At 36.4% G+C, this 13325-nt stretch overlaps 4 protein-coding genes across 4 annotated transcripts; 2 read left to right on the plus strand and 2 right to left on the minus strand.

Annotated features, from left to right (window-relative positions):
* Positions 1-2085: 2085 nt before the first annotated feature.
* On the plus strand, positions 2086-5939 carry LOC107482939 (fumarylacetoacetase). Its single transcript, XM_016103527.3, has 14 exons — positions 2086-2396; positions 2824-2902; positions 3004-3062; positions 3158-3282; positions 3370-3444; positions 3791-3866; positions 4055-4154; positions 4244-4303; positions 4469-4539; positions 4664-4726; positions 4872-4936; positions 5162-5258; positions 5389-5514; positions 5714-5939. The coding sequence occupies exons 1-14, from the start codon at positions 2193-2195 to the stop codon at positions 5774-5776; spliced, it is 1263 nt and encodes a 420-aa protein (XP_015959013.1). The 5' UTR covers positions 2086-2192; the 3' UTR covers positions 5777-5939.
* A 1507-nt stretch (positions 5940-7446) lies between these two features.
* On the plus strand, positions 7447-8363 carry LOC107482940 (BAG family molecular chaperone regulator 5, mitochondrial). The gene has a single exon (XM_016103528.3). The coding sequence runs from the start codon at positions 7547-7549 to the stop codon at positions 8102-8104; it is 558 nt and encodes a 185-aa protein (XP_015959014.1). The 5' UTR covers positions 7447-7546; the 3' UTR covers positions 8105-8363.
* A 70-nt stretch (positions 8364-8433) lies between these two features.
* Positions 8434-8745, minus strand: LOC107482830 (uncharacterized). Its single transcript, XM_016103425.1, has one exon. It carries the CDS (start codon positions 8743-8745, stop codon positions 8434-8436), a length of 312 nt encoding a protein of 103 aa, XP_015958911.1.
* Positions 8746-9243: 498 nt separating this feature from the next.
* LOC107482938 (probable long-chain-alcohol O-fatty-acyltransferase 5) lies at positions 9244-10658 on the minus strand. Its single transcript, XM_016103526.3, is given in 3 exon segments — positions 9244-9699; positions 9859-10517; positions 10520-10658. Coding segments are annotated over 3 exon segments (1041 nt in total). The 3' UTR covers positions 9244-9456.
* Positions 10659-13325: the final 2667 nt, after the last annotated feature.

The following is a 13325-nucleotide window of genomic DNA, read 5'->3' on the forward strand; positions in this document are numbered from 1 at the left end:
TGGATAAGAACCAAACGTTCTAGTGAGACTCTCTTTATATGAAAAAAGAGATCTCTCCTACTGAAAAAAGGAACATGATTAATCCGACAGTTTGATATATTTAATATTTGGAAAAGTATAGGATACCAAGAGTTGTATCTGCCAACTATTACCAACACTAATTAAAATTAATTAATTAAATATAATTTGTTATGTCAATTAGGGATTTAGTGGGTCCATGCAATTTGAATTAGCAATGAGTGATAACGTACTAACCTAACAAGAGACTTTCACGCCAATTACAAACTCAGCACGGCACACCATCAAGCAAACCTAATTCTCATTCTTCTCGGTGATTGCGTCTCCGTCGGGTTGCTTTTCATCTCACTGGGACGCCGCCATTTGTTCCATCGACGGTGACTGCGCCTCCATCCAGATCCAGCTTCTCCTTCATCGAATTGTTGAGGTCACTGACACACCATCATTACCCTTATACGGTGATTGAATCCGTCACTCTGATCCCACATTGTTGCACCACTAGGCCCCTTGAATAGAAGTGTGACGTCAGTGGTACAAGGTGAGTCTCCATTGAAGTCAAGTGGACCAACCACCATTTCTATGGAAGAGAACTGCAACGTGAGTCTTTAAAGGTGTCACGCAACCCTCTTCTCCTCAACCATCTTCGGTAAGACACATCTGCGATTACATGCAAACACAAAAAAAAACACATTCTTATAACACACGCATGGTAATAGACATATCCATATGTACCTAGACACATCCGAGAAAACTATGGAAGACACATCTATGGTCAACAAGCCACATCCAAACATAAGACACAACTCTGAAAAAGAAAACCTGTTAACATCACAGGACTATGATAGCCACCTCCAATGTAAGACACATCCATGGTGAGACAACTCCGAAGATGTCACGATGAAATTAGGCAGGAACATAGAAGACACATTACATGAAAACACGAAAAAGACACATTCTTATAACATGTGGCAAAAGACACATCCACGACGGTGCACTGGGAGGGTGATGCAGCGGCAAACGAGTTGCAATGAAGGTTTCACCTGTGGATGTGTCTCCACGACGGCAACATGCAACTGGTTTCCCGGCGGCGTTAGTGGCAGCAACTGGTTAGTGGTGGCAATTGGTTTCCCGGCGGCGTTGACTCCGTTGACGAATGCGGCCGGCGAAGACAGCAATCCAGCGTGCTATGCGGTGCTGCAAGTGGAGATGGGGAGTGGGAGTGTGTCTCTACTGTTAGAAGAAGTGAAAAAATGGTTACAGTAAGGTTAGAGGGATAAACAAGTGGTATTAGAATTAACTAGGTTAATTTAGAATGTATTTTTTTAAATAAGTGGGCTTTGTCTAGTAGCCCAATAATCTTTTGGCAGATATTGGCATATTACTTCTTAGTAACGTAGCACGGTTGTTAATATTTTATATGGACCAGACCCAAACTAAAGGACATAAATAAATGTAAACAAGAATTAAATCGGATATAAATAAATTTTGATATTTTTTAATTATAATATTTAAAACACATACTATTAGATTTTTTTATATATTTAGTTAAGATGTATTTTAAATATTACTAACTAAATAATAAAAGTGTAAATTAATATTATTTAAAATATTAAAAGATATTAACTATTTTACATTTTATATATTTATCTTTTTAATCACTCATATGTTTAATAAATTATTTTAAAAAACAATATATATTTTTTTAGTAAATTACTTATATATATACATTACTATAATAAAATAGATTGAAAAATATTTAAATATATTCAGGCCATTAATATTTCAATCATTTTAAGTGTTAATTTTAATTATTAAAAATATAGTGTTACACTTAAAATTTTTTCAAATAAATTAACTACACGGCTATACTCTATATGATGTAAGTCATTGAAAAATGATGACTGCACAATGTGCGTAGTGAAGGGTGGTAGATGGACTATAGACGCATCTAATCATCTCTCAAATCCACTAAATTAACATTTGCCGGTCCAAGTAACCCGGGTCTCAAATCACGTTCCTTACGTGTACTCTCATTCTTCGCATCATCATTTTCATCTTCTTCTTAAATCTTACGTGTGTATAAAATCGCATAAACCAAACCTTCCTTCTCATTGTTGACTAGGAAATAGGGATTACGAAAGCTTCATCTTTTTCACACCCTGCTCTACTCACTGATGGCTCTGAAATCGTTCATTGAAGTTCACCCTGACTCTCATTTCCCCATACAGAACCTACCTTACGGTGTCTTCAAACCCCAACCAGGTTCTTCACCTCGACCCGGCGTAGCCATAGGCGACTACGTCCTTGACCTCTCTGAAATCGCTTCTGCTGCTCTCTTCAATGGTCCTCTCCTCAACAACTCTGATTGCTTCCACCAGGTTCACACAACTCTTTCTTCTCTCTCTCTCTCTCTCTCTCCAAAACAGCAGAAATCTGAAATTGAAGCTTACTTTCACTGAAATCTCAAGTTTGGTTTAGTTCAAGTGGTTCGGTTATTGTTTAACTGAGCTAATTAGTTCTACTCCTTTCGGATATCGATACTAGCACTAAAGGTGCTCCCATTTTTTGGGGCTAAGATATCGTAATTTATGAGCTTTTTGGTTTGCTGTGAAACCGGAAGAAACGCAAGCAATGTATGTACCTGTTATTTAGGTGAACTCTTTTGAGTTTTGACCCCATATTTTTCCGAAGATTTTTCCTTTTTTTTTTCAATTGAGAAAAAAGTTTTGAACAAGGCGTAGTTTTGGAACCTCTGTAACTACTAACTACTAATTGGTTCCCATGTTGTGTTTGTAATTGAAACAGCCTAATCTAAATAAGTTTGTATCCCTTGGAAGGCCAGCGTGGAAGGAAGCTCGCGCTACTCTTCAAAAGCTCCTTTCAGGTACAAGTTACAACCTCAATTTGTTCTTTTCTTTTACTTGCTTTATTTTTATTCACTCTTTGTTCTGAAAAACAAATCTATTTTCTTTTTGTTATAAATAGCAACTGAGCCAACCTTGAGGGACAATGCTACTTTGAGGGAGAAATCACTTGTGCCTATGGTATGACACATTGTGATTCTTGTTTTGGTTATTTTACTACTTTGTGTTTGACACTTCTTACAATGGTTTTGATTTGTTGATGTATACATTTTCAGAGCCGTGTGGAATTGCTTCTTCCTGTTCAGATTGGAGACTACACCGACTTCTTTTCATCTTTGCATCACACTAAAAATTGTGGCCTCATTTTTCGCGGGCCACAGAATCCTGTCCTAGAAAATTGGTATGTTCATTTGAAATGGAAGCCTTTTACAAATCTGCTAAGAGAAAAAATTGTTTGTAATGGAAGAATGTGAAACTTCTTTTGCAGGTATCACCTACCCGTTGCCTATCATGGACGAGCATCTTCTGTTGTTATATCTGGAACCGATATTGTTCGACCAAGGTTAGAAGTTCTGTTGCTAATTCTAACTTGTTCTATTCCAAGTCAATGTGCTTAAGCTACTTTTTAAGATATCTGCATTTTGTCGGTCTTATGTTTTTGAAGTTATCAAATTTTGCTCCATCCAAGTTGTGTTGGTTAACATAGGAAGCTTTGTCATGCACCTAAATATAAGTAGGCTAATATAACTTTATGTCAAATGCTTTAAGAGTAATTCTCAAGTGTATATTACATGAAGATTGAGAAAATTTAAATGAAAAAACTAAGCTTCGGCTAATTTTAGTTCATACAATGTTCTAATTGCTCTGCACCCTATCTCACAATGTATGCCACTTTGTGGTAATTCCAGAGGTCAAGCTCATCCAACACCTGGATCTCCACCTTACTTTGGTCCTTCTCGAAAGCTAGATTTTGAGTTGGAAATGGTTAGCCTTTTTTCTTTGTGGATATTCTTTTGCCATTTTATGATCTAAATACATGTATATGTTGTTGTTTTGAAGATATAAAACTCTGGATTAGATATTCATCCATTTGATTCTTCCCTTTTAATTGAGCTGTCAAGGTTCTTCTGCATTACTTTTCTCTTCTAGTAAAATTCTTAGTTTTCTTACAGGCTACTATTGTTGGACCTGGAAATGATTTGGGGAAACCTGTGGATATCAACAACGCAGCAGATCATATCTTTGGTGTTGTTCTAATGAATGACTGGAGTGGTAAATATCCAATTCAATCTCTTTTTTATGTCAATTCGCTGTATAGTTGACAACAATGTGCTGGCAGCTTACTAAATTATATTTTGCAGCTCGGGATATTCAGGCATGGGAATATATTCCTCTTGGCCCTTTTCTTGGCAAGAATTTCGGTATGAAGCTTCAATTAATTACTACTTCATATTCTTAAAGGCCAACTGGGGAAAAATAGGAGTTGCATCTTGCATTATTTTTTCTAGAAGGAAAACTTTTGGTTTATAGCTGCTATTGTAATGTTAACCTTCCGTTACGGTCTTTGATCATCAAACATTATGTAGGCACAACAATATCACCTTGGATTGTGACCCTAGAAGCATTAGAACCTTTTGCGTGTGAAGCCCCAAAACAGGTGAATGGTTTCTTCCTTTGGATATTAACACTGTAGGAACTGTATTTTGGGCCTCTCACTTCTAATATTCATCATATAATGATAACCATGGCATACTATCTAATCTGTTGTGTGTGAAATGCAGGATCCTCCTCCACTTCCATATTTGACTGAAAAAGTATCCAAAAACTATGATGTCTCACTTGAGGTATTTCAGAACACTTTTAGATCCATATGCTTGAATAGTATTCCTTCCTTTTAACATTCAGATTGAAATCGATGTTTTTCTTAGGTGATAAACCTTTTATATTATTATTCTAAAAATCACATACATAATTGTCTCCTTCCGCAAGGTTCACATTAAACCAGCTGAGCATGAGAAGCCAAGTGTGGTGACACGGAGTAATCTCAAGCACTTGTAAGAGTTTCTTTCCAATTAGCGTCAATAATTCAGCACATTTATTTAGCTTGTTTCCCCACTGTAATTTTTATACCTGTCATTTTACCTCAACGCACAATTAGGCTTACTACATGACAAATGCTTATGCTGACCTGTGAAAGTTCATTCATGAAATAATTAGTGCAAATAACACGTCTCATACATAGTGTATATATTCACATATGTAGCCCTCTTACTCTGCAGATATTGGACATTGACTCAACAGCTTGCTCACCATACCATCAACGGTTGCAATCTGAGACCAGGAGATCTCCTTGGAACTGGGACAATTAGTGGTCCTGTAAGACTTAATATCTTATGTACTCTCGAGTTTTGATTCCTCACTGCGGGGTCTTCTTCAATCTTTTGAGTAATTGTTCCTTGACATTTATGTGAGGAGATTCAGTTAAAATGGGTGTTCTTTATTGCAGGAGCAAGAGTCCCGTGGATGCTTGCTGGAGTTAACCTGGAATGGACAAAACACACTGTCATTGAATGGGGTAGATCGGAAATTTCTTGAAGATGGAGATGAAGTCACCTTCACTGGATATTGCAAGGTTACAAACTTACTATCAATTAAAGGGTTCTACTTATTTTCAATCTCTCTCTCTCAATTTTTTTAGTTTAATAATCCAACAACATAATTTATCCCACAAAAAATAATAAATTCTGATGATCCTCTATCATGTCTCTGCTTTTATTTTGTAAAATGGAGTTTGCATAGAGAATAAGCTAAAATTCTTGGTTGCTTTGCAGGGAGACGGTTACACAATTGGGTTCGGCAAGTGCTCCGGCAGGATAATTCCATCAGCTCCCTGAGGACGCCATTGTTGTTGCATGCTTTTCTGCAGCTAAGAGTAGTTGAACTGTTGAAGATCCAAATCTGGTATGCAGCCTGGTTTTCCATTATCAAGTGAATTGATGTGTGATGAAATAAGTATACACATTTCTTCAATATAATAAAACTAGTCCTAATCTTTTATCTTCCGGTCCATACTGTGGTCTGTGGATGTGATTCATTTTGCAACAGCGGACCTTATGACTTCATCTCATATTGTACTACTAGAGGGCTGCACGCGAACCCCTCAAGGCTCGTGTCTATTGTAAATGGAATAATACCATGGTGTATTGTAATTTTTAATAAAAAAATGAAAATTGTTTTTTTACAAAATGAAAATTATCAAGGGAAAAAAATGTGCATTGCACATGTTCTTTAGAAATTTGATAAACAATTTCCTTCTTCACTCAATTTTACTTTTTATAAAAAATTTATCTTGAATAGGTTATAGTAACTACAATGGGCTTTGTTAACAAAAAAAAAAAAAACACTACAATGGTCTTCGTCGCATGTAGCCCTACTAGTCGCTGGTAGTTTTTAGTTAATTCCTTAATGTCGGTTCAAAATGTTAGCTTGTTGTAAATATAAATAAAAAATATTTAGATTATAATATAATTTTTTAATATTTTTTTAGATTTTTAATTTTAATAAAATTATTTAAAATGATATTTGTCAATAAAATTATTTTTATTTTAAAAAATAAATTACATAATTTGAATATATATAAAAAAATATTTAAAAATTATATAATTATTAGTTACTAAAAAAATTATGTAATTATTAATTTTATAATAGTCGTAATTCTTTTATTTATTAAAAAAAACTTTGGCCCGGTCCACCTGCCTCCGCCAAAACCCACAAATTTGATAAATTTTTTATTCAGCGGGTTTTAAATTCTAATCTACCTATCTTTCTTAGCAAATTCGGCGGATCAGTTGGGATTAGACCGTTTTGCTACCCCTAACTCTTCAGCACATCATTTCCTATTAAAAATAAAAGATCGAGCAGCGTTAACTTCATTCAGCTACTACTGTTCCAAAATAATGAGATTCGCTAACTATAGCTTGAAACTGAGTCTGAAACCTTACTATAGAGCAAAGACTTGAGACTTGATGAGATCACAGAGCCATAAGAGCCCTTTACACATGAGGAAAATAAACGAAGCCCATTCCTTTAAAAAGTGAAAAAGGAGCATGAGAATTAAAGCATTTACGCGCTAGCACCATTCAATCAAGAACCAACAGTCAGCACTGCAAGGCTTGTTCAAGTGGCATGACCGTTGGTCTATGAATCCATATAATATGTGTGTGTGAGTGTTATGAACCCAAAAAAAAAGAAAACAGAAAAAAAAAAAAACAGTCAAACCCCCATCCTCTAAACTAAAATTAAAAAATAAGGATACACCCAAATAAGTTTTTAAAAAATTTTACATCGATTTTGTCTTTAAAAAAAATATTTATTGCATTAAAATTTTTAAATTTTATAAAAGTTAAATATATAAATTTTTATTTTAATCAGATTAATTATTTTTATTTAGACAAATAAATTATAAAAAAATATGACAGAATAACCAATACAACATATAGACTATTCAGGGATATACCCTAAAAAATAAAATAAAATATTTATTTTCTTTTTTTTTTTAATAATTTTCCTTCTCACTCTTTTGCGCACACAGAAACAGTCACCTACAAACTTTCTCTCTGCGACTGTTGCTGTCTGCAATCCCTGACTCTCAAGCACTCACTCCAATGAACCATTCTTCCAGATCCACCACCGCCGTTTCCCACCAGAATGCCCATTCTGCCCCTCCCGAATCCAAAATCTCCAACCCCGCCCTTACCATCCAATCCGCCTTCCGCGCCCACCGCATCCGCACCCTCTACCGCAAGATCTCCACCGTCGATTCCGAGGCCGACCGCCTCCAGCGCCTCATCCAGAGGCAAGAAACCGTGGACGCGGTCCGCACCAACCCACTTCAGAAGCTCGCCATCAACGAGTCCCTCATGTCCCTCCTCCTCACTCTCGATTCCGTCCCTGGATTCGATCCAACGGTCAGGGAAGCTCGCCGGAAGATAACGCGCCGGATCGTGAGCCTCCAGGAGATCCTGGACTCCGTGTCCGAGTGCAAGTTCGATGAATGGGGTTGGTGGAACAGTTACGACGACGTTTTGGTGAGGAATTGGGACCAGGTGATTGAAGACATGGAAGAGAGTGTTTGCAGGGAGAGAGGTGGCGATGATATGGATAAGTTCTGCGCCCAATATTTAGGGTTCCGCTGCCTTCAAAGGTTCCTTCGTGAACCCTGATTTCAATTGCCCCCTTCAACATGTATAAGTTACTTTGTTGCTTGTGTATGAATATTTTAGTCTCTATAATGTACTTTAATTAGCAAGTGTTATATGGTGAAATGAACAGCATGTATAGATCTGTTAAAATACTACTAAGATAGCATTTGATGAAATTAATACACAATATATGATGTTATAGTTCACAAAGTACAGCATCCTTCAACTATTGGATTTGCCACTGTCCCGATTTAAGGGTGAAGAAACTTTTATTTTCTCACATGTTATAGTACCTTTAGATCTAGTAGTGTGGGTGATTAGGTGTGGAGTAGTAAGAGGTGATGGTGGTGCTAATTGAGGCAGTTGCACTTGCACTTGAACATGCATCTCTTGCAGTCAGAGAGTGTAGGGTAGCCGCCTTTGTTGCAGTCGCACTTGCTGATGCAATAGGGCCTTGAACCCCCACCCCACAAGCACCGAGCCATGCAGTGCAGGATTGGGGTGCATGAGGGACATGAACTACTCATCTGGTTCACTATGCAGTCCTTGCACCCCATACCATCTGACGGCATGCAACTCAGTGCAGGGGAAGCCATAACCACCACCATTATCACCAACACCGCTTCTACTTGGACCCCCATTGCATTCTTCTTTGCCTCCATATTAACCAGAGTTACCAAGTTATTCTTTTAGGTATCTATATACCAGCTTCAGAAGCTAGTATATAAATTTGGGGAAACAGTTTAAGGTAAGACTGAATTTAAGATCCATATGAGGGCATCGAAAAGTGGGGATGCATTCATTTGGAGAGGGTTGCCTGATATTGATATTAAACTCGCACTTGCTCTCATAAAGTCTCTGGCAGCACAAATCTGTCTTGGTTTGCACAATCCTCATATTTGTCAACGCTATCATCTATGGATTGCCATGGACATTTGATTTGAATAAATACTTGCATGCTCTTATTAAAGTGGGATGTTGTTTTTAATTGTTTACTAACTCTGTCATGAGTCAACTTTGAGTGTCAGCATAAGGATATGTTAAGTAGCAGCCTGATTGTGTGTGCATTGTGTGTCAGCGAGGATACATCACCAAAGTTTTTATCTTATGATTTTTAAATTGTATTTTCAGGACATTTATTGATAAAACAGTAAAAAAACTAACAAAAAAAGGTTTTATTGCATTTGTGAATTTTTTTTAACAAATGTCTTGAACAAAATCTAAAATTAAAGACAACGAATTGAAGGATCTAAAATGATTCCTCCGATAAATTCAATAAAATCTATGCAGATCCTCAACTGCATGTCCAAAATACGCTCGAGTTTCCAATCAAACAAATGTACTAAGTAGGAACTGAAGGGTTCTCCCAAATCTCATTCTTCATTTCTAGTCACGTGAAAACAGGCAAACCTCAAAACGCCATAAACTTCCTTCCCAAACTCCATCACCGCATTCAGCTCCCTCGTGGCCTTTTCATAAACCCGGCACCTTGCCAGCGCCGGAAAAAACAGCCGCAACGCTGTCTCGTACACAAACGCCACTGTCAGAATCCACGACACCATTCCCGGCAGACGCCACTTGCTCCCCCTCGCCCTCAGCCACTTCTTCACTGCCACCTGTAAGTAACATAATCAACCAGAACGAGTTTAGAAAAACAGAAATTCTAAACTGCCAATATTTTATCAATATTTTACAGGTACACCTTTATGAATATAATAATATTAATAAAGAATATAGACAGATAAATTATTATTATTTTTTAGGAAGAAATGAACCTCAATAGCCAAACAAGTCCCGTGAAGCATAAAGAAACAAATGGCATCCCACGATGGCTCCCACGGTTCCCACGCGCCGCGCCTCTCACGCTTGATGTAATAGAACACGAGCTCGTGCATGGCGGCGGACACCACAAAAGTGGCGAGTATCGCGGGGATCGGGGCCCACCTCGTTCCAAGGAGACGGGTGGAGGCAGTCGCGACGGGCTGGTACACCGTGGGCTGCAAGACTTTGTGGACCACGATGTTCCACCTTCTCCCCCAGAAATCCTGCAACGACGTGGACAAGTAAGGCTGGTCGAACTGCGGCTCCAGTTGAACACCGAGAAGCTTCCGTGTGAAGAAGGAGAAGACGAAGAAGATGAACTCGAGACCAATGTACATGTGGAGACTGTACAAGAACAACACGAACTTTGGATGAAGACTCTGTTTGGCAGTATAGAGAGGGATGAGAGTGGCTAACACCACAATCGCTGTGGGGAAAGCGTAGTTGAGGGATGGTCTTTGAATTTCAGGAGGGTAGTTTTGTAATTTGATAGGGAGGAGGGAGAGGGGGACGAACTGGCGGAGGGGGAGGAGGTGGTTGAGGGGACCCTTTCCGAAGGAGAAGAGGAGGAGCTTGAAGGTGGTGAGCCAGGAGAGGATGAAGGCTGTGGGGGGAGGATCACTATGGCGGGGAATATGGCGGCGAATCTTGAAGACCCTCCCTTTGGGATGAAGTTTCCGATCGCACGGCAGTAGCATACTGTTGCTGCCGCTGTTGTCCATACCATTATCAAGTTCAACGCTTCTCCTTCCATCAAATGCCTCATCAAAAATCAACTTTATTTGCACTTAATTATAAACTCTCCTATATCAACTTATTAACTTGCTCGCTCTTGTCAAATATATTAACATCATAAAAACAAGGAAAAGTCTACTGCATCAATTTTATTTATTAAATTTTTGATAGCATGTAATCAACAACGTTATTAAATAAAATTTTATATCATTACAAATATTATTAATAACTATAAAAAAAAAAGTTGCTGACCTTCTATCACCCTTCTAAAAACAAACTTCAATTAAGAAAATAAAGTTATGTTAGCGACATATGACCAAAGAAATTGTATTTACACCTTTCTTTATTCAAAATAATACACATTCATTATATGTTATAATCTTTAATTAATTACTATATAAAGATTTTTTATTGAATAGTTGTGTAAATAATACATCAAAAAGCTTTTTATTAATTACTTTTATTTTAATACCAGAAATAAAAAATATATTAAAAATATTTGGGTTGGATAGTGGCCTACTGGCCTGAATTTATATTAGATAAATATTAAAATTAAATGAATTTAATATATTATAAAAATTAGATTAACAAATAAGAGGTGTTTCTATAATAAAATATGATCGGATCCATCAAAGTACAAACTATTTATAAGTAATCCAGTAATTAAGAAGAGAATTGAGTATAACAGGGCCATTTCAATTAACAAAACAACTTTATTTAGGGTTAATAAGATGGTTTATGTACTCTGTTATGATACATGCTTATTTAGTTATGAGGAGTGATAGGGGCAGTAAAATTTGTAATATATAACCATCAATTAGTCATTATTAATATTTTTAATGGTGTGAGATGATATCTAATGGTGTAGGATTACTTAATTTTCTTTTGATGATTAAGTGCTGGCCAAATTTCAATAAAAATGATGTTCCTCTAGACTTTTCCTTTAGTTATTTATAATTTTTCATGTACAAATATTGTTACTTCTTGACTATTTTATTTTAAATAAATTAGACAACTTCTAATTCTAAACATTACAAATTTACTCACACCACACTTGTATACTTAATATTTAAAGGTTTCATACTTTCATCCCTACTTGCCCTAACTAAATTTAAACCCAAATACATTTATTGTAAGACATATGTAATGACCACTAGCTAGACCAAACTCTTGCAGCCTCCTTGGCTATTCTAGAAACCGTGACTCGTGTAACATGCGGATATTACATATTCTATTATTTCATTTATTTCCAATAGCCCACATGTTCTTTAAGAGAAATCAACCTCAGTCGTTTTATGGCTAAAATTTTATATATGAATAATTTTGACGTAAAATATAAAAATATTTAATTATTTTAGTATTCTATAAAGTTGTGGTGGAATGACGTTTTGTAATAAAAAATAAATTTTAATTATAAAAGAATAAAATATTACTGACATTTTATAATAAAAAAATATTATTATTAATAGATATTACTTACATATACCGTTAACTCAACATGTGTCAAGCAACTATTTAAGGGATAAATCGCCCTCTATGACTCAACAAAAGCACTGCATTTTGCCTCCCTCTTCGATAATTTCTCCGAATTTGATTTTGCTAATGGTTTAAATAATTTCACTATCAACCAAAAAGGTAGGACAAATATGAATCACGACGGTGATTGAAGGCAAAGCCTCCGGTACAGTTCTAAGGGATTGAAATTGTACAGAGATTACAGTGATGAGCTTGCTATGAATGTGCTTGATTCGTCGGAGTTGTTAGAATTTAGTAATGATAGGATTGTGAATTGTAATAATAATGGTAATGCTATGATTGAGGTTAGTGAGAATTGTGTGGTTGGTGATGGTGATGCAAAATCGAAAAGTAGAATGGATCAATTGGATAATGTGGAGAGAGCAGAGGGTAATGGATTATCAAATTTGGAAGGAGAAGATTCAATGCGTACGCTAAGTAATAGTGATATAAAATTGGAGAGTGGATTGTGTGGTAAGGGTAGGGGATTGAATCAATTTGATAATTTTAGCGTGCAATTGAGGTTGCAAGACAAGGAGAAAAGAGAGAATCAGAGAATTGAGGAGGGAGGGTTGTCCAATTTTAAGCATTCAGAGGGTGAGGATAATGATAAGTTATTCCTCTATGACCTTTGGCTCAAATGACTTGGATGATTTTCTGCTAGATAATGATAGGTTTGATCGAGGTCTTTAAATGTCTATTTTTTTCTGCGAGAAGCAAAAATGGAACAATGAAGTTAAACAACAAAAAGAAGAAGAAATAAAGTGTTCTTGACCTCTTCAAAACGTAGCGTTTTGCTGAGTCACCAGGAATGATTTGTCCCTTTAAATGATTGTTCGATACGTGTTGAGTTAGTAGCGTTTTGCTGAGTCACCAGGAATGATTTGTCCCTTTAAATGATTGTTTGATACGTGTTGAGTTAATAGTACACGTAAGCAACATCCGTCAACTATAGACGGAGATATTTATAGAATGAGCAAAAAACCCGACAGAAATAATGACTAGGAACCGCAATGTCATTTTTCTTATGAAGCGCAAAATTAAAGTTCGCGAAATGATTATGGACCGAAGAGAAATTTTACTAAAAAAATAAAACACATAATCAGGGAGCAATTTTTGGGATACAAAATCGACTTTAAAGTTTAAAGGAAAAGGAATGTGTGTGATAGGG

The sequence above is a fragment of the Arachis duranensis genome, chromosome 4, assembly GCF_000817695.3.
Source record: "Arachis duranensis cultivar V14167 chromosome 4, aradu.V14167.gnm2.J7QH, whole genome shotgun sequence".
In the NCBI taxonomy this organism is placed as follows: domain Eukaryota; kingdom Viridiplantae; phylum Streptophyta; class Magnoliopsida; order Fabales; family Fabaceae; genus Arachis; species Arachis duranensis.